General features: G+C 40.7%; 2 protein-coding genes across 6 annotated transcripts; one reads left to right on the forward strand and one right to left on the reverse strand.

Annotated features, from left to right (window-relative positions):
* Window positions 1-204: 204 nt before the first annotated feature.
* Window positions 205-11,702, reverse strand: jak3 (Janus kinase 3 (a protein tyrosine kinase, leukocyte)). Of its 4 annotated transcripts, none has more exons than XM_076040604.1 (24): window positions 11,566-11,700; window positions 10,378-10,584; window positions 10,109-10,226; window positions 9,206-9,323; window positions 8,725-8,813; window positions 8,318-8,621; window positions 7,162-7,281; window positions 6,892-7,049; window positions 6,701-6,812; window positions 5,815-5,995; window positions 5,537-5,661; window positions 5,184-5,315; window positions 4,977-5,064; window positions 4,748-4,872; window positions 4,427-4,565; window positions 3,881-4,032; window positions 3,441-3,591; window positions 2,683-2,810; window positions 2,357-2,546; window positions 2,046-2,170; window positions 1,334-1,506; window positions 1,015-1,132; window positions 808-921; window positions 205-457 (listed from the first exon to the last, which is right to left on the reverse strand). In XM_076040604.1, the coding sequence occupies exons 2-24, from the start codon at window positions 10,574-10,576 to the stop codon at window positions 335-337; spliced, it is 3,282 nt and encodes a 1,093-aa protein (XP_075896719.1). In that variant the 5' UTR covers window positions 10,577-10,584; window positions 11,566-11,700; the 3' UTR covers window positions 205-334. The 4 variants fall into 4 exon arrangements, 3 of the variants coding, with proteins under 3 accessions (XP_075896719.1, XP_075896717.1, XP_075896718.1); XM_076040602.1 differs by having other exon boundaries at window positions 8,725-8,870; XM_076040603.1 differs by lacking the exon at window positions 11,566-11,700 and adding an exon at window positions 11,148-11,156 and having other exon boundaries at window positions 8,725-8,870.
* A 1,829-nt stretch (window positions 11,703-13,531) lies between these two features.
* Window positions 13,532-23,323, forward strand: slc5a5 (solute carrier family 5 member 5). Of its 2 annotated transcripts, XM_076040614.1 has the most exons (17): window positions 13,532-13,558; window positions 15,368-15,746; window positions 16,450-16,515; window positions 16,719-16,770; window positions 17,173-17,240; window positions 17,652-17,806; window positions 17,876-18,016; window positions 18,825-18,954; window positions 19,173-19,261; window positions 19,455-19,567; window positions 19,681-19,751; window positions 19,876-19,962; window positions 20,243-20,445; window positions 20,595-20,692; window positions 20,967-21,046; window positions 22,251-22,319; window positions 23,101-23,323. In XM_076040614.1, exons 2-17 carry the CDS (start codon window positions 15,381-15,383, stop codon window positions 23,185-23,187), a joined length of 1,875 nt encoding a protein of 624 aa, XP_075896729.1. In that variant the 5' UTR covers window positions 13,532-13,558; window positions 15,368-15,380; the 3' UTR covers window positions 23,188-23,323. The 2 variants fall into 2 exon arrangements, with proteins under 2 accessions (XP_075896729.1, XP_075896730.1); XM_076040615.1 differs by lacking the exon at window positions 17,876-18,016.
* The last annotated feature ends 1,326 nt before the right edge of the window (window positions 23,324-24,649 follow it).

Consider the following 24,649-nt stretch of genomic DNA (forward strand, 5'->3'; position numbering starts at 1 on the left):
GGCAGGGTGACACCCTGGACAAGTGGCCAGTTCACACTAACAACCATTCACACTCACATGCACACCTGCGGACAATTTAGAATGTTCAATCGACCTCACATGCTTTTTTTGTGGAGTGTGGGAGGAAGCCGGAGAACCCGGAGGGAACCCACGCAGACACAGGGAGAACATGCAAACTCCACACAGAAAGGTCCCAGGTCCGGGCCACTTTCCACATCAATCATTTGTAATTCAATCACCATGCAAATGCTTTTTGATTTGGTGTTTCTTTTGGGTTCTTTGTCTGTTTCCCCAACTCAAAAACTGGAACTTTCTATTCCATTCATATTGTCTTTTAGTAGTCGTGACCATTGTCCCTCTTCTCCTGCATCATGCTTTTGAGTTTGATTTCCAGGACAGAGAAACATGGCCGCTCCTCAACGTTAAATGCCCAGCACTCATTCATCAAACTGTACACCTGAAAGCAAAAGAGAGACATCGTATCATTTGTTTGGCGTGAGGATGTTGAGTTTTTGGTTTCTGTTTTTAAAGAAAAAATAAATACATTGATAATATAGACCATAGCAATTATTACAGTAATTGGCCTTATAAAAGGATGTAATGCAAACCCAAAAATGTTAAATAGTATTTGAAAAAATGTTGCTGTACATTTAAACTATTGTGACTATGTAATTTATCACTGATCAAAGTCAATGTAAGATAGATTCTGCCTGTAAAGGGAAAAAACAGTAAAAATCCTTTCGATTATAGATAGGATAAAAATTTCTCCAAACTACGCATTTGATCAAGAGCATAGAGCAAACAAACCTTGGGTGGGCAGTTTTGAGGCGCTGGTAATCTCCAGTTATTCCTGAGAATATTTTCCAAATGCATTGAAATAGATGGACTCTGCACATTATGTCCAATCTGCTGCATGCAAAGCTGAAATAAAACATTATTGAAAGGTGAATCACAGTTCAGTTAGTATTGTCTGTGTGTACGGGGGGGGGGGGAGAAAAAAAAAAAGAATTTTACTCTTTTTGGGTTGGAGTTCATGTCACAGTAGGAAAAGAGCTCATGAAGGACGACCGCAAAACTCCAAACATCAGATTTGTGGGAAAACCTGGAATCGTTGATGGATTCTGGAGCGTACCTGGAGAACATGAAGATATTTTTTTTTTCTCATTCTCAGACAACAATCTATCGCAATACGCTCAATGAAACATTTTCAAATGCATGAAAATTTCATGCATATTCTCCAATTTAGGTCTGAACAAAGAAAAAATGTTGCGCTTGAGCATTTTTAATGACATCTGTTGCAATAGACCATAGATGGAAACACAAGGTAAAGTACCAGAAAATGGGGCTCTCTCCAGGCTGTGTGACCCTGTAATACTCCTTGTCGAAAGGAACAATCTTAGTGAGGCCAAAATCTGCAATTTTCACCAGTGACTCACTAGCCACAAGGATGTTCCTGGCTGCGAGGTCTCTGTGCACGTAGCGAAGCGATTGCAGGTACTTCATCCCCTGAAAGAATTAAAAACAGCTGAAAAATAATGGTAAAACAGAGTAACAGGTTTCAGAGATTAAAGATAAAGCTGCATAAAACTTTTTTTTCCTTTTACTAATTTTACAAGACAAACGCAGTTGTACAACTGTGAATCTCAAGTGCGTTGGTAAATTCACAACACACTTGGACATGCTCTGTATTTTGTTTTATTTCTTTTGAAAATGCTGTTGGTGTATGAGCGGGTCCGTCACCTTCGTGAATCGGGCTACTACTCTCTCAAGCACACAAACTGCTTCCAAAACGGTGAGGCCAAGGAATACAATGTCTGATGATGCTTTGCTAGACCTGGTGCTTCACTTGAATAGCCTAGTTTCTGTGGCTGCTTGAGACCGGGGCAGGATGTGGCCTCATTCATGCTGTGCCAAAGAATGCCTAGACTGGGCACATCGATGTCCCACTGTTAATTTTGGTGTTTACCATAGCTGTGGTCTCGGACATGGCCACTGTTTTTGTGCCTTGTTTCATCTACGTCTTGGCTTGTGTCTCCAACCCTTACCTTACAAATCTGAGAAGCAAACAGCAGCAATCGTTGTGTGTTGACTTTATATTGGTTCTTCTCCAAGTAGCCAATCAGGCTGCCGTGGGGCAAGTACTCCATCACCAGACTCATAGTGAGGCGCCCTGCATTCAGGGAAGACAACCCATACGTGATAGTATTTCTTTAGCTCATTTAAGCCTCACTCCAAGACATCCTTCAGTAATCATCCTCCTTTTCTTTTCGTCATTTTTATTCCTGAAAAAAGTCTTCTCTTGTGTGGGAGCTAGACCGCGGCCTCCAGTTTGAAACTCAGTGAGGCCTCTGATTACCTGTGCTGTAGCAGACACCTCTGTATTTGACAATGTAGTCACAGTGCAGAACACTGAGTGTCTTGACCTCCTTCTTGAAGTCCTCCATTGTGGCCTGTTTGTTGGGCTGCAGCTTCTTCACAGCAACCAACTCGCCTGTGTTATCACCCAGTGGGTCATAACGGCAAAGTTCGACACAGCCAAAGTTTCCCTATAAAAGATTTATACCGTGTTAGTGGTTGATGGTGGCACACACATATGTTCACATCACTGTTTATGTATTTTCCATTATGGCTGCTATTAAAGTGCTCTCATGTGTACTTGCTGCCTCCTAGGCCAAACCTTACTTTTCCCAGGGGTGAGATATAGCGCAGGTGCCTTTCCTCAAACAATATCTGGTCCTCGTTATCAGGTCTGACATCTCTCCAAGCTGGGCTATGTGTGACTGACTCAGCAGCATGAAGTATGACATAGTCTGCAATGAAACAATTGCTTTATTGATTTTTTAAACAGGATAATTAACATTGCAAACTTGTTTCTGCTTTTGCTGACAACTTCTTTTCTTCCCTTCTGTTCGACAGCATTCAGTGCCCCTTCTACTGGACTTTCCATCAAGAATGAAGCTTTTAATGAGAATATAAGAGCAAAATCAATTCCTGGAGGTAGCAGTAATGCAACTTAAGCCAACTGCCTTTGAAAACCCAAGTAGAAGAAGAAAAAAAAAAAAAAGGTAGATGATGGTGGTCCTCCATGTGATAGGCAGGTAAGGAATAAGGGATGTCTGGGAAGAAACAATATCTGTCTTTAATTAAATACTTCTTGAGGTTTCCATTTTAAAGTTATTTGATATATTGTTATTTATAAATTATATTCTGTTTGGTTCTGACTGTTGATCTGTGTTCCTGGGTGGAATGAGTAGTTTGTTTGTTTTTACTTTAATCGGTCCATCATTTTTAAAGCAACTGAACCTTTCCTGGGTCTATTTTTATCCAGCTTCACAAGCAGACTGATGATTTGCCTAAACCACAGGTCAATGTGTACTGTGACTTTGACTACAACACAGTGCCGTGCTGTGCCGCCACTGTCAGCTGGGTTGTGCAATTACCTGAAGTGATTAGACTGTTGAGTTGACGGATAATAGCGCGACAGGAGGGCCTGAAGTCTGCCTGGTAATCCATACACTGAGAGATGAGTTCCGCAAGTTCTGTCCACTGAGAGAGAGGCAGCTGCTGGAGATTCTTGTAAAACTGTTCCTTCTATACAGTTAAAAAAAAAATATATATATGTTGATGAGTCATATGTTAATTTGCTAAATTATATTTACATAAAGAGCAGGTGCCAGATGGCACCACCTCAGCTCAACATCCGCACACGTGGATCTAGTAGAAATAAGCCCAGTAATTGTAAAGCATACAATAAAAAAAAGTAAAATGTCATGTCGATATCTTCAATAAAGCCTTAGCACACATATGGCTGAGTCCTTTGATTACCACCATTTGCGGTCTGAAACAGTTAACAGGAAGAAAAAAAAAAAAGTCAGAGTACCCGCTTCAAATCCCAGTTTTGCAGGGGATTGTTGCCACTGTTAAAGATTTCCCACAGCGTGGCTCCAAAGCTCCATTTATCACACTCCAAAGTCAGGTTGTCTGAGGTGTCTAGCAATTCTGGGGCCACCCAGGGGATCCTGTCCAGGATCACTGCACAAAAAAGACACATGAGCATGAGCAGCCTGCAGACTAGAGTTCAGTGTAAAAATGATTATCTTCTTGTTCTGACACAGGCTCAAATTTCTTTTGCCTTTGATTCTATCTTTTTCCCTTTTGTTTTATAGTTTGGCATGCTTGCCTGGTTTTCCCCATGCCGCACATTGTCGTATTTTATGGACAGTGAAAGATAAGATGTATTTGGCAGGTGTAAAGCAACCTTATCGGTGTGTTATCAAGTTAAGCTTATTAAACAATCTCAATGATAAAAATAAAAGTGTCATAAACTCACCCTATCAAAATATGACACAAATAGTTTTATAAACTCCTTCCATGGCTGTAAGTACATTGGATACCTCGAATGGTTTAAAGACTATCTGAGACTTACCATTTTTCCCCAGCATTGCCAAATTGATGCCAGGGTCACTGAGCTTGATGAATGGAGCGCAACCTAGTGATGAATCACCCTTTCTGGCCAGTAGCAAATTTTTTGCACAGATATTACCATGAGCAATGTTCTTCTCCTCCTGCAGAGCCACCATGTTGACAAAAAGGGTGGACGATTATTTATTTTATCTATGACAGTTCCACAACCCAGATACAGGTACTCATCAATTCTTTTGTTGTTCAACAGTATGAGAGATTAACTATGCAAACCCTATGTGTTTAATCTATTTTTTGTGATTAACTCTCCACATCCGTATCTTACCAGAAAGTTCAGCATGGACGCAAGCTGCTTGGCAACTTCCAGTTTCCAGCTTACTGACACCGATTTTTCTCTCTTCAAGTAGAGGTCAAGGGCCCCATGCTCAACAAACTCCTGAACCATGATGTCTGCAAGTCATCGAGACAACAAGGTTAGCACTCCGGGGAAAACACTGGGTTGTATGCATATGTACATATGGAACTATAGTGGCAGCAGTTTGACGCAGACCTACTTCTTACTCCATTAACGCTCATGCCATAGACCAGCAAGAGGTGTTTGTGCGATATTTGACTCATCAGGCTGGCAGCCTCAAAGAATGACTGCAAGACGTTAAAAAAAGAGAAATGTCAACTCTGTTAGACCTCACTGGTGTTGTAGTGTGCAGTTGGCCCCAGAAGTGTAGCATAATATTTTGTATGTTATTTTGCATTAGACGCACCTCCCACCGGTTTCTGTGAATAGAGTCAAGCTCTTTCAGGAAAACCTTTGTCTCATGTTTCTCTCCATCACGGACTTCTGATTTGTAGCCCTTATAAATCCGAGTGAAGGATCCTTGCCCAAGACTCTCCTCCTTGCAGGAAGAAAAAACAAGCACACAAGGGCTTTGCTGCATCCATCATATAATACAGTACTACGGTATTGTGGTAATCCACTATGGAATGACTGTCTATGGTAACTCAATGAAATACTGAGAGCGTTTGCAAGAGCTGTGAATTGCTTGTGTCAAGCTCCATGTGTTGAGCTCAATGTGTACTAACATGAGCAGTGTTTTTGGCCACTGTGCACACTCACCCATCTCAGCTCCTCATATTTGATCATTTGGAACTGGATGTGATTGAATTTTGTCTGTTTCATGATGGGTGACCCTCGGGCTTCTGCCGAGCTGTTGTTCCGTATGATGATTAGATTTGTGAGTTCTATAGTAAACGAAAGAGAGTGTTTTACAACAACATACCTGGAGCCACACACACACACACACACACACACACACACACACACCTGAGCTCTATCAACAGAATCTGACTTTCATCCCAGTTTGAACATCATGACTGCGCACACCAGCCTCATACCTGTAGGTCGGGGTGGGCAGCAGCAGGTCAACATTGCTGGTACATCAGCCAATAAGAGCTTGTTGTGTTGGTAGTACTTGGTGAGCTCTCTCAAGCTGGAAAATGATTTATGGACACCGGATAGTCTGTAATGCTCATTTTTGACAATGAGACAGTCTTTATAATCAAGTCCAAGAGGCGTCTATAAAAAAAAGAAAGAAGATTATAGAAAAGGGAAAGCATGTGGTTAACAGTAGAAAATTGAGGTGCAGTTCAGACAGGTTTTGCCCACTCGACAAATGGCCGATCCATCTGCTGTGCCAGGTAGACAACCACAAGTGATCAGTTAGACTGCAACTCTGAAATCTCACCCCACCCTCTAACCCTTTTCTGACAGTAATGTCAAGAAGGAATGCCTCTGACTGTCTTTGTAATCCTTGCCAGACTTGTTTTACAAAGTCAGAGCTTAAAGCCAAATTGGGGCTGACAGGTTGGTTCAAGTTTAATCATTTTTTTGTTCACTCAGTCAAATGCAGAGTTCTTGGGAGGGATGGAGAAACAGGGTGAACAAAAAAAAATTTTTTTTAAAAATGGGGAGGGTAATAGGGCGAGAAAGAACAGTGGTAACTGAACAAAACATAATGACGTGGTATTGCAGTTCAGAATAAACATTGAATCATAACAATTCCACAGTTGTGTTTCCCGAAAAAGACTAACACTTGTTAAAACTCTCTAAATGTTTCTTCAAGAATTGGGTCAGAGAAAGTGTATTTCTTTGTTATCTGTTGAAGTCCTGGCTGCCGCCAAAAAGCGGCCATGTTCACGTTTGTTGGTACATCACCATTTGTCTGCTATTGAACATCAACGTCCTAAAGTTCTACTGCTCCTACTGCCGCCGTGAGGCTACCTGAACACAAACGGTGAGGAAAAAGTTGTCGTATGTCTTTGGACTCTGTCGCAGAAGGAAGGTGTCACACTTGACTCTGGACTTTTTCAGCTTGTTGACTGCCAGCTCTGATCTGATTAAAGATGGAAGGTCATTTCACACAATCATGTGAGGAGTATTGTAGCAATTTTGTTTTCATCGGAGTGACTTGCGTGATTGGGCCATGGCAGCGGTTCCTGATGCCCTCTAGCAAACTCGGCGGAGCGATGTCCTGACAGAAGTAGTGGCTTGAGTCTGTGGTCAGTCTGAAGTAGCCATCCACAAGCGACACAAATGAAAGTGCTTCCTTGAGACTCTGGAACTTTGCCTCCTGGAGCACAGATTGAGAATGAATGGAGGGTGGCGTGTTGCAAAGAAGCATCGCAGCGCAACGTATAAAAGATATAAAATTGTGGGAGTTTTACTTTTGACAGTCCACCTACCAATAATCTGTCATCGTTATGAACTATCGTCACCATCCTGCTGTCGTGGGTGAGCTTTTCATGGGTGATCCTTTTGATGCTGATGTCTGTGATTTCGTTAAAGTCACAGATGGTCTGCCACTGCCAAGAGCAAAAGGGCTGTTATGGGTGTGCAAAGTTCAAATGTGTGACAGATAATACCGTTGAATGCTGTCATCTGAAGGTGTCTGTTAAGGTGTGCTGTTCAGAACTGGCTTTGCTTGTACAGCAGGCTCTGTCTACTAGGAGAGTTTCCATTTGTTTTTGTTTTTTGAAGACTCAACGGCTAAAAATAGCTATTGAGTGAATTTTTTTTTGTCAAATCTTCTTTGTGCTGTTGCTTTCTGATTACTGGTTCAGTGGAATGTTATTGTCGTTTTGTCATAGTTACTGTGACTCTTTTTGTGAACTCAATTGCACCAATAGTTTATGCTAAGGTGAATGCACCAATAACCTCCCCAAACCGGACTAAATGCAATAACCCTCCATCTATTTATAACGTGCAATAATTACTCAGCTGCGCATATTTTTCACTGTTTTTCTCTGTACAGGCTCTTGTTTATTTACTTTTTTACTTTATACTGTTTTGCACTATTTTAGGTTATTCGGTTATTTTTATACGCTCTGTTCACTTTATTCTTGTTTGCCCTATCTTCTGGCTGTTGTAACACCTAAATTTCCCCGTCGTGGGACGAATAAAGGTTTATCTTATCTTATCTTATCTTATCTTATCTTATGTACCTGTTGCTCTGTGTCTTTGGAACTCAAATTATCACAGGCTTCCAAAGTACACTTAAAAGCTTTTGTCCTGCCCTCGCAGTGATATTTGTACTGTGCAGCCATTTTGCTGCCTCTGGAAACCAAGTCCTGGTCTTTTTTATTTTTTTATTTTGTCAGCTTTATCGTCATCACACTGATGAAATATAAAGCTTTATGTTTTGTTAAGAGAAACTCTTTGGGTTTTGTTTCTGTTCATTGAATAAAAGGCCAAGCTCAAATCCAAAAGCTTGAACACTTGAGCGTGGAAAAACCCAAGAGCAAAGCAGTTAAAGATCTGTACGAAGTTGAATTATTGTCGACACTTGGCGCCAAAGAGAGCAACTTTGACAATACTTCCTCCGGAGTACATGTTACTCACCAGAGCGCCATCGGTGTGACTACTGCTGCTGGTTTGAATTCCAGTTTCTCCATTGACCCGCACAAAAGAAAAAGCTGACTTCAAATGGTCAATAGATGTGTTCACATGGTAGGTTTCGCTCCCCAAAGTGGGTATGATGCCAGTCAGCTCTATGAGGTACTTTAGCTTCAGGCTGTATTCGTCCACCGAGCAGCTGCCAATCTTCTTTAGGAAATGCTTCAGGGTGTGTCTGATTAGATAACGATCCACCAGATTCCTTTTCTGTATCTCCATGCGATGTGACCGTGGAAGGCATGATTTGTAGCTGGAAGGAAGACCATTTGTCATTTGACACAAATATCAGGAGGAGGCAAAAGTCTGTCCAACAAAATACCAACTGAAACGTCTGGTTTGGGGTAAAGTGACACCTGACGGTCTTGCAGAGCTCTTTGACACTCTGATGCCGTTCTTTGGCCATCCTCCACAAGTCCAGCACGGCAAGCCCGAGGCATTCCTCCTGGGCACTCAGAGGGGGAGATGATCCTGCTTCACTAGCAATAAAATCACTGCGAAGCTGGCAAACATAAAAAAAAAAAAAAAAGCATTCAAAGAAGATAGCAACGCTGTCATGGAATAGCACAAAGCTCTCTGGCATTCAGAGGAGTTACGGACAGAGTGGAATACCAGCGCCCTCTAGCAGGGAGGTGGGCAGTCTGCTGCTGCCCGCTCAATAAACTCAGCTGTAGTCTAGTCAGTGCTTCTCTGTCCCTGCTTCTATCCAAGACTGTTTACAAGGATTGCTGCCACTACTGCTTTCCCTGTGGACATATTTAACAACATTTAAAGAGACTTTTTAGAAATAGCCATGAGCCAAGCCAAAAATTTGACATACGACAGTGTAAAAAATACCTGAGCAAATAGATAGTCAATGCCGTTGTAGTCGAGCACTGTGCTGGTTCTGTCCCTGGTCAGGTTGAAACGGTATGATGCTCTTGGTTCTGGACCAAACCAGTTTCCAAAGAAAAACCTAGCACAAAAGTCATTTATGCATCAAAGAGAGACATGCACAAACCTGACATTCTTTGACGTTTGTGTTTTTATGTTGACATTTGATTTTCTTTTCCAGAAAAATAAAATAAATCTAATTTTTTTACACAGTTAAAAATAGAAATTGTCTATTTTATTTATTTCGTTTGTATTTATAAAAAGGGATATCCGCTGGCTTCCTATACCTTCTTGTTATATCTATTATTATTATTATTATTATTATTATTATTATTATTAGTATTATTAATATTATTATTATTATTATTTCCTTGTTTGCCCAGTGTCAGTGTCAGTTTTCACCTGAGGTAACTGACACTCAGCTGACAATGAGGCAATCACCTGAGGACATCTAGGAAATCAGCTAGCGCCATCTCTTGGTGTCATCTAGTGGTGAAACGACATGTCACCTTTAAATGCTTCTTTCAAAACCTGAACTGTAAACTATTTACCAGCTTCGTCCGTGCTCAGGGTCACGGGGATGGAGGAGGAGAATCAAACCTGCCAACTTATTTTTGAAAAAAGCTGATGGGCTAATGAACTCACTCGAGCAAATCCATCTGTCAGATCTGTCAGATTTTAAAAATAATTTAATTTTAGGGATTTGTAACTGCATTTTATAAAAAAAAAAAATGTGTTTGAGAATTTTCAAATCTGCATTTGTACATTATTTTGTTCTTTGTAAATGAATTATTAATTCTAGATTTTCAAAACAATTTCTTATTTTGCACCCCTGTTTTGATTTCTTCTGGGGAAATTGGAACATACCTGACTCTGAAATGAACGTGCAGGTTTTCTTCTGTGTTGAACATGTGTGAGGGAGGATACCAGAATGACAGGTCAGCAGATGCCAGACCAAAGAGACTCAAGTAGACTGGTAAGATTCCTGGAGAAGAGACAACAACCGTCACGGCCGAACGCAGAGTAGGAAAAGACTGAGACAGTTAAGTGCATGTACGATAATGTACATGGTCATTACTCATTACCATATACACGTCTATGTTAATAAGTCTTTTATCTCACGACTCAAAACTTACCACATTTCTTCCCCGCTTGGATGCAGATGTTTTCAGCAGAGATGCAGCCAAATGAAATATTGATTGTTGTTGCTTCCTTTGTGTTTGGCACAAAGCAGAGGTGCACGTGTAAACTGTGACCTGTGCTGGAACTTGAACTCTGACTGCCTCCACGGTTTCTGACCACCAGAGGAGCAGATTCCTCCTCGCTCAGATCCATTAATGCGTCTGAAAGAAAAATAAGGTTGCCAAAAAGAGTGACTTTAGTTAGAATTTGTTCTTTCAATGTTTTATGTTATTCTTCAGGTTTTGACCCGTTGTTGGGCGTCAATATACCGTTGAATCAGGTTTGAAGGGTAGAATATCAAGTTCTAGAAAATGAACACGAGTCAGGAGGACGTTCTCATTAAATTTGTAGATTTAAAAAAGAAAACAAAGTGAAATGCTGAAAAGCAAATCCGGACAGCTGATAGGACACCAGTGCTTTCAGTCAGAATGAAAACAACCTGCTGTGAAAAAGACACCATTTTTTGAAGAAAGGTTAATCTTTGTGCACTGTGAACACACAACCAGCCAACCAACGTCGTCCTTGAAAAGAATTTGATCTGGCCCACATACAACTTCAGCTCTTCCGTGATGAGGTGAAATACTCCCTCTCCTGTGTTTAAAATGAGTCATTTACCCAAACATAAGCTACTGATATTACAAATACAAACAGATTTATCTGGAATGTAGTTTCTGAGCGGCTTTTCATTTTCATTCGGCCTTCAAGTAACAAGAGCTGAACCTACCAGCCAGATTTCCTCCCATCAAACACTAAATGTCACAAAGCCTGTTTGTGGAAATTCCCACTGCGTCGTCAGAATGAACTGACCATGTAGCGCTCTGCCTCAGGAACCGAATATGTCAAGCTTTGGAGCATTAACATTGTCAAATGAAATTGTTTAGGTTCCCTTTTCAGACTCCTCACTGTCCTCAGGAGGACAAAAGATTAAGAACAAATATATCAAACATCGATTCAAAGTATTGTTATGTGATGGTAAACACATAACAGTTTGAACAGATAGTCTCCATCATGGCTGTCTCTTAGTCTCTAAATTAAGCTTGAGTTCATCTGCTATAGGCTTCAGCACAATAAAACACAACACAACAGATCTAAATCCAACTATTTAATGGGGGATTTCAATGAAAATATTAGTTTGGTGTTACCTTTACGTCTTTATGGGAGAAATGCCCGTGTCAATGATCTGTTCCTGTAAATGAGGACCTGCTTCTTTAACAGCTGCGTGTGTGTGTGTGGGTTGACAGGAAGTTAAATAGGATTTCCTGATTTAGACATGTGCAAAGTGAGAATTTATCTTTTAAAAAAAAAATTCAGCTGTTCGATTGTGTGACTGGTTGACTGACGTGACACACCATTTTGAAAAAGTTGATCTGACGCACTTTAAATTCCTTGGGGGTCCTCAGACTTCTGCCACGCTTTCTTTATATTCTAAAGTCGTCTGGAGTGAATAAAACAACAAGTCAAATGTATTTTTACAAAAATGTAGTTTAACTGTCGTTCATGGTTGGCCTTAAATTGTTTGTCTCCTGGTGAAAGTGAAGCTACACCATTTGCTGTTTTCTGATTGTAAACACGGCAGCTGCTCAGAAGTATACTCAACTGAGCTGACAGGAAATGAGAAGCTGTCAACGTCTGTGGTTTCCTTGTTGAGCAGTCGGGGGTTTTAACAGCTTCCTGTTCACATTTTTAAAAAATCATCAAGCGCTCACAGTGTGACAATGCGACACACGAGTGTTTTTCTGTGTTCACAGATCATGAGTGGACCACTTCACGGATCTTTACATATTTTATTTGCATTTTAGTTAACCTGATCTGCTCATGCCTTGTAAACATTCTCATGAAACCTCACGTGTTTGCTTTGTTTGTTTGTTTGTTTGTTTGTTTTTCCAAAATCACATTTATTTGGATCCAAAGTACTAACACACAAACACATTTCTTGATGCGCGCTGAAATATGAGTCATTCCTATCTGAAGCGACAACGTGCACTGTCTGCACTGTTTTCCCTTGCCAGAAGGAGGAGCTGTGGTTTTAAAGTCGCAACTTTTTTTTTAGGGCGTCATCTGTATGGAGGAGGTACCATTTGCTTTCATCATATAGTTACTAGAATCTGCAGCGCAGCCCTTTAACGACCCCTACCTCCACCACCCTTCGATCAACACCAGCCACCTGATTTTTTTTTGCTCAATATGTTTTCTGTAAATATACTTTTATTGGCCTGTTTTTAGGGCATTGAAAAGCTACGACCTTTCACCCGAAAATATCCACGTTTTTCTCAAGGGAAAAACATAGCCACATGCAATGCCACATGCAATGCCACGTGCTGACTCCTTCTAGCTATGACCTGTGAACATATATGGACAGAGGATGAGCTTTTAATACCATTTTTTATTGTTTATAGGCTTAACAATCTAGATTTACCACAGAGAGAGAGAGAGAGAGAGAGAGAGAGAGAGAAAGAGAGAGAGAGAGAGAGAGAGAGAGAGAGAGAGAGAGAGAGAGAGAGAGAATTGCTTTGATTTTATTGAACGTTATTGAAAGTTGCCGTGCTGGATCTGTGTTCCCGCGGTGTATCCTTGGTTAGGTGAGACCTTTCGTCTCCGAAGGTCACGAGGGGCATCACAAATTGTGGACACTCGTGACTTGCATTATCCACTGACAGTGCATTGGACCCGTTAAGTTAAACAATTCAACTTTTCCAAAGGCAAAACCGGTTTGGAAGAATCTGAAAAGAAACCGTACCTGTGAAACTACTGTTGCACAGCATCATTTGAAGAAAATACAACGGGGTTAAACAACAACATAACAACGTAACAAAATAAGAAAAAGTGACAGAAACGTATTTTTTTTTATTTTTTTTAAGACATCGTGTCTAGAAGCCGAAGTAATTTCACCCTCATAATGTGTGTTTGCAACACGATGAGGGCGCGTTTGCATATTAGTCTAGATATTTATAAAACATTGTATATTTATGAAACAAGCCAGGACCGCCTCTGCCTGAAGCAAGAAGTCACCTATGGAAGAATTCTGCAGTGCGCGTTGCGCGCACGCGCCGCATCTTTAATTCAATGGTACGCACACCAGTGCGCCCACTTTACACATTCGGAAGCACCGGGACCAGAACAAGTAACCCACCCCTGGTGAGTATTTGATAACCACTTATTTTTTATTGTTGTTTTTTTTTTTGTTGTTGTTGCTATCGGTATTCCAACTATCTGTTGGTTTTACCTGCAATAAATATAAAAACAAAATCATCTTTCAAAGCGATTCATTGACAACCAGCAAGCCTGACAGGTGAGGATTTTTCCCCATTTAAACTTCCGGCGATCATCATCATCATCATCATCATCATCATTATTATTATTATTATTATTATTATTATTATTATTATTTTTATTATTATTATTATTATTATTATTATTATTATTATTATTATTATTATTATTATTATTATTGATGCTATCATGTATTATGGAGTATTGAAGCCTTTGTCAGTTATCGTAGCATTTTATTTTGGAAAACGTAATGATTTAACGATTCACATAACTCATGTTTATGTGGCAATAATGCACGATTCGGACACTTCAGGACACTGATCAAAATATGCACATTATTGACTCGGCATTTGTCCCGCAAACTGTCCCATTATTCACACTTCATCACATTTTAATACTTCCACTTGCGGTGACCATTAAAATAAATCTAAAATAAAACCCGCAGCTGTAACGTCTTTATTGCTTTCCCTCGCCAATTCTAAGAAGCACGAATCATCGTCCCGTCGCACGAACCGTGTCAGCGAGGGGCAGGTGTTTTTTCAGAGGCTCAACTTAGTACCGCCAGTGTGTGTCTGTGATTCACTTTGTTGCTCCTGCGTAAAGGCGCACTGGATGCATGCAACGTCAGACACGAGGTCACTCATGCGTCTATACTGAGCGACTGAAGAGGGCGCTCTGCGTCACAGACACGCACACATAAAGGAAACTGGACTGTGTAGGAGCTGCAGTCCGTAAAAGCGATAATAACTATACAAAGGAAACTGGACCCCCGGGTTCAGAGCGTCACTGTGTCCAAGCTGCTGTGCGTAAAAGCGCACGACTCTTCAGGGCAATGCAATGTCTGCTTGTGTGGGGTCGCTGCAAGCAGTCTGCCCCTCCCCTCTCCCATTCCGTCCAATACAATATTCAGGAGATTGGTCCAGGACTCACTGATCAGTGGAATGCACTGGAATGTGCAGCGGTGCAAAGGTGCTTCGCTGAGGGTCCAAACCATTAGTGATGCAACACTGAAAGAGATCAAATTACAGCACGCACGCCACAACTCACAATCACCCTTTCAGCGGACCTCAAAATGCGGTTACTCCACTCCAGTCCACATATTATTATTGATCTTCAGGGGGGGGGGAATTTGTGATTTTGGCACATTTATTGTACGACAAAGCGCAATTAATGTACCAGGTCAGAATATCTGCCTATGTGGCGCCTCTCTTTGTCAACACAGTGACACGGGTGTGGGAGATTTAGTTTCAGCTTTTACAACAAAAAAAAAAGTGTTTTTACATCTGCAGACAAGAATGCAAATAGCAGGGCGCCACAGTTTGAAGAGAGGAGATGAGTTCACTCTTAGGGCAGACTGTGCGGCAGGAACATTGGCAGTTGGCCTGCATACAAGTCTAACAACAAGTAGAGTAGTGTCACAACTGCTCTTTTAAAACAAGAAAATCATTTTCCCTTGCAATTTTTAATAGAAAACAACAGTGCTTCTTGTCCTGTAAAAAGGGTATGATGATGATGATGATGATGATGATGATGATGATGATGATGGTGATTATTATAATAATAATAATAATAATAATAATAATAATAATAATAATAATGATAATGTTACATAATTCTGTATGTGTTATTATTATGTTATTATGAGTAGTAGAAGTAGTATTGTTCTCTCTACAGGACTTTGAGGATCATGGATGAGCCAGCCAGCGGTGAATTTACCAGCCCAGGCTTCGTCCTGGGTGACTACGCCGTGTTCGCTGCCATGCTGATGGTGTCCCTGGCCATCGGACTCTACCAGGTGTTTAAGAAGAGCACGCGGGAGGCCAACACCAACGACTTCTTCACCGGCGGCCGGTCCATGCCAGCCGTGCCCGTCGGCCTGTCCCTGTGTGCCAGCTTCATGTCAGCAGTGCAGGTTCTGGGAGTCCCTTCTGAAGTCTACCGCTACGGCCTGAAGTTCCTCTACATGTGCCTGGGGCAGAGCATCAACTCCCTGCTGACAGCTTATCTCTTCCTGCCAGTTTTCTTCCGACTAGGCATCACCAGCACCAATCAGGTTCAAATGGTCTCCCACCGACTAGTAGTAAATAGTTTTATCATCAGATACATAGAATTTTCGTGCAAACCCTGTAAATACATGTTTAAAGAAAATAAATGCACAAATCAGATATGAGAGGGAACAATTGAATTATTGAATCTCTAGAAAAAAAAAAAAGCCATTTCACACTCTGCTCAATTGCGATGTCACGAAGGGCACAGATACCTCTCGCAGGCCAACAAGCACAGTACTCGCTCTGAGGGCCACAGCACCGGTGCCACACAGTTTGCAGCGCTACAAAGTTCCATAATTCATCTTGGATAATTCATCACAAGAATCCGAGATGAGAAATAATCCATGTTGAAAAAAAATGCAATCTGGGCTTCACTGATAAATAAGAACGTGCTGTTTGGTGTCGGTAGACAAACACCAAACAAAAGTATTCATTCACAATTGAGCCTTTTCAGGCATCAATTCATTGAAAAAAAAAAAAAAAAAAAAATCAATCGACCTTGCCAGGCTCCTCCACTTGAGAAACCGATAGTATAATAGGTGAGAAATTCAGAATGAGTTAGAGTTGAAATGCACCTGGGGCAAATGTAAGAGGTGATGATGGATGGGGGTGGGGAGTGGGGTTGGGGGTGGGGGTTTATGCAGAGATTGTCAGTGGCATTCTGACCTCTAAAGTCTTTCTGTCTGTCTGTCTGTCTGTCTGTCCCAGTATCTGAAGATGAGATTCGGCAGGGGGATGCAGCTGCTGGGGAGCATCCAGTTCATCGTGGCAACGGTGAGACACACGTCCCAGTGTTCTCAAATATTTTGCATTTTTTCAAGACAACGTGGCATTCTCGGCTCTGACGCTGATAACTTCAACATGGATCTTAAAAGTGCAAATAGTTGCTTGGAATTTGTCTTCACAGAGATGTAACACAAGCCCAGAGGGAAATGTCATTGTTTTTGTCTCTCTTTCATGTTGCTGTTTGCTCCCAGCTGCTTTATACCGGTATTGTCATTTATGCACCGGCTTTAATCCTCAACCAAGGTGAGCGCGATTGTAAACTGAGGAACAAAATGCACTTTTTCCACAACTCTCTCATGTTTAAATCCATAATATTACAATATCAGTGTTTTTTCAACAGCCCGCACCAATGACTTGGCAGTATCAGTTAAATTTTGATTTGATTTGATTTGATTGATTTATTTTGAACATGTAAGAAAGGAAAGAGAAATAAAAAGGATACAAAACCAAAACACACAAAATAAAATGAAAATAAAAAATTGTAAATAAAACAGCAAGGTAAGAGTAAATAAGCAAACACCAGTGAAAAATACAAGAGAATAATATTGTTCATGTACGAAATAAATTATTAACCTTGTCAGTTGTATGCTCTCAACAATGCTTTTTTCTTTTTTTTTTATTAATTTCTTTTCACTTTCGTTTCAGCCACTGGACTCAACATTTGGGTGTCTCTGTTTTCCACGGGGATCATCTGCACTGCGTACACCACAGTGGTAAGAGTCTTTCTCAAGTACATCTGCAAACAGAGCAGGTCTCTTTTCAAACGCAAGTCTTTTATCACCATTGGTTTAGAAATAATTTAAAGGAATTTTTAAAACACATTACATTACACATCATACTAAAGGTCTAGAGTGTCGGAGCAGAGCAGATATATCTGGCACTTTACCAGCTCCCAACGTGCACACATGAAGTTCTGAGAAAATCAGGGATCTCCAGCAACAGCAAACCCTCCGCTCAGTAAAATAATGCTGCAGCTTATGTATGAATAGGCTTGTAGTGTAACAGCCTGGCCTGGACCAAGGCCATAAAATTAAATAAGGATTAAAATTTTAAATTTTGGATTGTTGAATTTTGGATTCCAGTCTTAATCACGTATTTCCTGTCTCCTCTACAATTTGTACCAGGGTGGCATGAAAGCTGTGATCTGGACAGATGTGTTCCAGATTTTTGTCATGTTGTCTGGCTTTGTGGCCATTTTCATCCATGGCACAGTTCTGGTGGGTGGACCTGCAGCGGTGGTGGAGATTGCCAGGAATAGATCGCGCATAAATTTCGATGAGTAAGTTCATAAGGGTTGGGCACAAGTATGGCAAAGTACGAAATACAACGTTCAATATTTCCACATTAGCTTCAGTGTTGACCCACGGCTAAGATATACCTTCTGGAGCCTGACTGTTGGCGGAACCATGGTTTGGCTGTCCATGTACAGTGTTAACCAGGCCCAGGTTCAGCGTTACATCTCCTGCAGGACAGAAAAAGATGCTCAGTGGTGAGTGAAACCGGCGTGGCTTTCAAACTATTCGTATTTGTTTACTTCATACGCTTAACCAATAGAACAGAACTTTATTTGGAGCTTTAAAGGGACCTTATTAACAAGAAATTGACCTTTTCAGCTCCTTAAAATGTCTTTCTGTGCATGCCACCTGACACATTTTTCTTAGTCACCATGCCAAAATACAACTTTGCTAAGCGTTCAATGCATCCATGTGTGGAGTGGAGCAGGAAGTGACTCCAGCAAACTGCTTGATTACGACGGAGCAAAATAAAAAGTGATTACTGACTACTGCACGGCGACACGGTGGCGCAGTGAATTTCGTTGTATTTTATACAATGACTGACAATAAATTTCTAATCTAATCTGATCGAATCCAGTGGTTAGCGCTGCCGCCTCACAGCAAGAAGGTCGTGGGTTAGATTCCGGGGCCCGGGCCTGGGACCTTTCTGTGTGGAGTCTGCATGTTCTCCCTGTGTCTGCGTGGGTTCTCTCCGGGTTCTCCGGCTTCCTCCTACACTCCAAAAACATGCATGTGAGGTCAATTGAAGACTCTAAATTGTCCGCAGGTGTGCATGTGAGTGTGAATGGTTGTGTGTCTCTATGTGGCCCTGCGATGACCTGGTGACCTGTCCAGGGTGTCACCCTGCCTTCACCCTAAGACAGCTGGGAGAGGCTCCAGCAGAGCCCCGTGACCCTGAATAGGAATAAGCGGGTATAGAAGATGAATGAATGAATGAATGAATGAATGACTACGGCACTATGATACATACTAAAGTATAATTCTGTCTGCTGTCAACTTCAGGGCTATCTTTGTCAACCAAGTGGGTCTGTGCCTCCTTGTGGCCAGCGCGGCGATCTGCGGAGCCGTCATGTTTGCTTACTACAACAACTGTGACCCACTCAAGACTGGCAAGATTGCTACCCCTGACCTGGTACTTAAGACACGACAGACAGAGTAAAGGTTATCGCGAGCCTCGTCTGGACTGACAAAAGTCTATAAAGTCATTGCTGCTATTATGCACCACCCCAGTAAAAAGTTATGATGCACTGTATGTCATGAAGATTAAAAGTAATATTGATTTAACAGAAGCTGATTAGGTTTAGGGCCGAGCTTGGAAAAATAACTTTTATCGTTTCATCTCCATCTCAGTACATGCCGTACTTTGTGTTGGACATATTCAGAACTCGACCGGGATTTCCAGGTCTCTTCCTCGCCTGTGCATACAGTGGCACTCTGAGGTATTTCAGCCCTTCAGTCAACGTATTGCCTATTTCTCCACAGTCAAAGCAGTTTACTAAAAGTACCAAACGTAATTTGTGGTATAAATAGTATTTTTACGTACATGTTCTATTTAATCAATTGGCATGGAATGGTTGAAGTGTGTTATCTTGGCTGTGAGACAAAGTTGACGACCGTTGGTTTCTTTCGCAGCACGGCCTCTACCAGTATTAATGCAATGGCCGCAGTAACAATGGAGGATCTGTTGCAACCTCATCTGCTCAACATGAGTCAGAAAAAATTGATGCTGATTTCCAGAGGCCTGTGTAAGGTTGCCCCCGCCCCCCCAGCCCCCCTCTCCCTCTTTCAAGAAGATCAAATACAAACTCTTAGCCTGCATTAGTCTGGTATTAATTGTATTATTTTATTTTTTTAACAGCGTTGCTGTATGGAATCGGTTGCATCACTGTCGCCGTCCTCTCCTCCCTGTTGGACTGGGGGGTACTTCAGGTGAAAAAAAAAAAAAAAGCTATTTGACAATTGAATGAGCACGTCTGACAGAAAGATGAAGATGCTGTCGGATCACCGGTTAATTTTCCTGAAATCTAAATTGGCTGCTCGCGTTTCCTTTCAGGGCTCGTTCACAGTCATGGGTGTGGTCAGTGGTCCATTACTGGGCACATTCATTTTGGGGATGTTTATCCCAGCAGCAAATAGGCTGGTAAGCATATTGCAGCAGAAACCTTTTTAAATGACCAAATGCCATGCTTCATTGCACTCCTGATTGATCAATACTGTTTTTGAATGCACTCACTTCATTTTTTGAGGCGTACTTTTATAAATATCTTTATGACTGTACGGTCAAAACAAACACTCACAGAGTACTGACAATGTGGCAACTCCTCTGCACATTTCGCGTGTTCGTTTAATAATTAAAGTGGAACCAGCCTTTAGTAAACCCACCTTGAAATTGTTAAATTGTGTGTTTGATCCATCATCAGGGTGCGTTCGCTGGAATATTTGTGGGTTTCTTAGTCTCCATGTGGTTGGCTGTTGGTTCAACCCTTTACCCACCCAGCGCAGAGACTATGGGGGTCCTCGATAGCTTTGCAACTCAGTGTGGATCGAGCAACATCACTGTGACCAATATCACCCGTAAGGAGCTACTGTCCATCTCTGGCCGACCTCACAATGATGAGCACAGGTGAGCACTTGTGAATGCTGTTCATTTTAATAGTTCATGTCAGTTTGTTGCCACTGTAACAATCAAAGACTAATGATTTCATATTTTAATGACTCAAATATACAGCTGGATACACTTAACGGTATTGAAATAATCTTTCTCCAAATCAGGGGCCTGCAGGCCTTCTACTCCATGTCATACCTGTACTTTGGGGCTTTTGCAACAAGTGCAGTTGTGTTTGTTGGAGTGATAGTAAGCTACGTAACAGGCAAGTAGATAAAGAGACCATGTTCAACAAAAAAAAAAAACGAATGAAAAAGGGCAAAACTTACTTTGTCGCATTGTTTCAAAAGTCAATAGATAAAAAAACAATAAACTCTTCATGGAAATTTTTATTTACTCAAGGCCACAAGACATTGTTACAGTTCAATGACACCTTGTGAATTTCACCTTTGCAAAATTCCTTTGTGTAAAGGAATATTGTAAAAGTTTTGTTTGCATTGCATGATAAAAAACGACCACCAATGTTTCTCTTCACAAAGGACCGACAAAAAGAGAGAACATTAAAAGTGGTTTGCTATGGTGGGATCTGAAGAAAAAGAAAGGTGCTGAAGAGCGCGAGGTAAGAAAAATGTCACCACCTGGTCGAAGGTGGACCTTAGTTGTAATTTACAGTACTTGTAGCGGCCCACTTGGAAATACTCGCAAGCGCAGAGGGTTTTTACGGGTGTTCTTTAATTCTTCTTCTCCTCTCACCCCTTCACGTTTTGACACCGTGAAAACTAATAAAATAAACAAAACAAAACAAAATACAATGCCGTGGTGTCATGTTTTAAAAAAAACCCAATACAAATCATATTTACACCTTTTGAATCAATAAACAATTATCCACCATAAACTCAATGTTTCACATTAGATACACCAATAAATTTTGCCTACCTCCTTCCACTTTCCAAGGGCGCTAATTTGAACTTAATCTGCTAACAAAACAAAAAAAACGTAAAGTAAGCCACAGTGACACGAACTTTCACAATATTAACACAGTACGTTACAAGTAGATTTTACACGTTTTACTGACTCTGAAGTAAGACGGAGCATGTTGCTTTCCGTGGCGGGAGCAAAACTCTCTTCGGCAAAGAGGAAATTGGTGGTTTTCAAAATAAAAGCACAAACAAAAAAGGTAACGCAACAACACTTCAAAATATTATATAAAATATTTACAGTACTTATTTAGATAACTCGATTTTAAATTGAAGTCAATAAGTACGGCTATGGCCCAGCGATGAACTGGTGACTTGTCCAGGGTGTCCCCTGCCTTCGCCCTAAGACAGCTGGGATAGGCTCCAGCAGACCCCCGTGACCCTGAGCTTGGGACTAGGCGGGTATGGAAAACGAATGAATGAATGAAGTACAGCTATTTCTGTTTCCTTTCTTGGGTACACTTATTTTAACATAGTGTTTAGACAGCCATTCAAAAAAAAACAAACAAAAAAAACAAACAGTTGCTCCCACCAAGAGCGTATACCAAGGTGTCAGGGCAAAACTTCCTTCTAGAATGCAGAAACACTAAGAGTTTAATTCCTCATCATTCTAAATTGATTGCAGTGTGCTCTTTTTCTAACTTGTCAGCCCTGTAGCTTAATGCACTCTATGATGGGTTTCATTCTGAAAATTCCACAGGAGGACTGTAGCCCTTCTACCTGTGTTTTTCAGTAGATTTTAGAATACATGCTGCAATAGAACTTTTAAAAAATATGATGTTTTATGTTGTGTATATTACTATTTAATTATTCTTTTAATCAAAGCATAATTTTTCTTGTTTTTAGGAAGGCTTACTTTCCAGGAAGTTTCCCTGCCTTCGATGTGGGGACACAGATATGACAACTAATCAACATGTAAGTAAACAAATCAAGTGTTTCTTTACTTTACTTCTTTATTACAGGGGGGAAAAAAACCCAGACGACTACATGCTATTTTGATTCCTCTCAATACAAAATAAATTTGAAATGCTGACAGGCTGTCAAAACCATAGATGTGTTTTAAGTACTGCATACCCGATTGGCATTATGGCGGTGCGCCAATTTGTTTTCCCAGTGGCCACTCGAGGTGTTGCAGCAAAAAAAATCCCATGGGCCCAAACAGCATTTTTCCCATAGACCGCAATACAAAAATAAAAACCTTTAAAACCGCTGACAGGACGACTGTGACCTGAAACACGATTCATATCAAATCTTTCTATTGCAGATTTTTATGGCTATGGTCTTGTAGTTGTTTCTCAGAATTGTTCTGATTGGCCAAATAGATCATGTGAGTTCCAGAGGCATGATGGGAAGTGACACTACTGCGCACGCTCTATGGGCCCATTAATGTGGAGGTCAAAAACTTTATTGGCGTATGCGCTGGGTGAGCAAGTTCATTGAAATGAATGAGCCGCCATCTTGGATTCTGGGGGCTTGGTCAAAAGCTCGGTTTAGAACTAGAGAAATAATTATTGTCACTATGATATAAACAACATAAGTGCAGTACTGAGAAAGTCTTGTTTAGATATATTGTTCAGTATAAAATACAAAAATGGACCATGGGTTTATTTTTTCCTCCTGTATGTCGAGATAGATAGATAGTAATTTATACACCCAAGTATATTTAATTATATATTGTTTTTCTCTTCTTTTGCAGGAAGAATGTACCACACAACTTGTACTTTTGACGGAAAAGAATCAAGAAAACATAAATGATATGATGCCGTCAAACATAAAGACTTAGTTTCAAACACTATCCTAGTACTTTACTTTAGACACTGCAGAACTCTCATGCTTGAGGATGTGCAAACCAGTTGTTTGACATCAGAAAAGTCACACTTATTTAAAATAAATGTATTTAATGATAAATTATAGCTGAAGATAAATTTTGTATTCTATTGAGTCCACTAGGGGCAGGCTAAACGTTTTATCTGCATAGTGCTGAGATTTATTTTCTATTCATGAAAATTACAAATTACTGTACTTATAATTTACAGTACATATACATGGTTAATTTTTTGGGTGGCCTCAGATTTGATAGGATGTTATGTAAAACATTTTTGATTACCTTGTCAGCACTTGTTTCACCATCTGAACTTAGTTCATGCTTATCAGTTACAGCACTTTCAACTGTGTAACCTTGGGATGCAAACCTATTCTGTTAAGTGCCCTAAAAAAAGAGAAAGTGAAATTTAGGTTTTTAATTTGCAGTATTGTCTCTTAAACCTGTTTTTATTCATTCTTATTTGGGACTTCTCTCTTTATTAATGGTAGCAGTACACGGCAAACATGAAATGACTACAACCTTGGAGATACCTAATGTTCGCAAGCGTTTTATACTGCGGCATACCCCATGGGCGACAGCAAAAATGAATGCAATACTTTACTTTGTAGTTTTGAAGTATATTTTATGATTCAGTGACCATGCCAGTGGCCCCATGCCACTTGCACAGGGAGCCCAGCTGACCTGGTATATGACAATGAACAGCTCTGTTGATGGCAGGGGATTCTCCCTGTTATAGGTCAGTGAATCACTCTAAACATAATGGCAGAAGGATTCAAGGTAGAAAATTTAGAGAGAAGCTTTAAATTGAATTTTACTTATTGTCCTTTTCAAACGAAGAAACCAACTCCATTAATGGCAAAAAGTATTACAGTTGTGACCACTAAAAAACAACAACAAATATGATAAGTAATGACTTCTTGTGCTCAAGCATGGCTATGGATGTTTTACACTGCCTAAAAAAAGAAATGTATAACATTATACAAGAAATGTGTCAGTGAGGCAACAGTAATTTCGGTGAGCGGAGGAACGATGTGTATTGTCTGCATACCCTCTTATTTTTCTGCACCAGTAGTTTGTGTCACCAAATTCGCCTTCCTTTATTAATTATTAATTTTGTTTGAACAATAACAACAACAACAACAAAAGATTACTCGCTTTTTGTATGAATCGTTTTCGCACATTGGGACACCTGCTGGCGAGTAATTGTCACTGCAAAGACACACATTAAACAGAGCACAACAGCACCTCGCGTATCTCGTGATTATTTATTGCGTTGTCTCAATCTTTTACTCATTCTCGCTTTTACAAAAGACGGCAAAAAAAAAAAAAATTGTTCATACACCGTGTAATCCCACAATAATCTGCCAGACAACCGGGAAGGGCTGCCGTTCACGTTGTGGGATTGTGCACACTGGTCCTG

This window comes from Nelusetta ayraudi, unplaced genomic scaffold, assembly GCF_046127955.1.
Source record: "Nelusetta ayraudi isolate G7.1 ecotype Tasmania unplaced genomic scaffold, CSIRO-AGI_Nayr_v1 ptg000062l, whole genome shotgun sequence".
Taxonomy (NCBI): domain Eukaryota; kingdom Metazoa; phylum Chordata; class Actinopteri; order Tetraodontiformes; family Monacanthidae; genus Nelusetta; species Nelusetta ayraudi.

What these genes read in the sequence shown, in the direction of transcription:
- jak3 (XM_076040602.1), bottom strand. Translation starts at nt 10,576, where the DNA reads ATGGATCTGAGCGAGGAGGAATCTGCTCCTCTGGTGGTCAGAAACCGT. An exon ending in GAGCGTTAATGGAGTAAGAA is followed by an intron (nt 4,873 to 4,976) that starts GTAGGTCTGCGT and finishes GATGACTTGCAG; the next exon opens with ACATCATGGTTCAGGAGTTT. An exon ending in TGAACTCCAACCCAAAAAGA is followed by an intron (nt 922 to 1,014) that starts GTAAAATTCTTT and finishes GTTTTATTTCAG; the next exon opens with CTTTGCATGCAGCAGATTGG.
- slc5a5 (XM_076040614.1), top strand. Translation starts at nt 15,381, where the DNA reads ATGGATGAGCCAGCCAGCGGTGAATTTACCAGCCCAGGCTTCGTCCTG. An exon ending in TCCAGTTCATCGTGGCAACG is followed by an intron (nt 16,516 to 16,718) that starts GTGAGACACACG and finishes GTTTGCTCCCAG; the next exon opens with CTGCTTTATACCGGTATTGT. An exon ending in TGGACTGGGGGGTACTTCAG is followed by an intron (nt 19,752 to 19,875) that starts GTGAAAAAAAAA and finishes GTTTCCTTTCAG; the next exon opens with GGCTCGTTCACAGTCATGGG.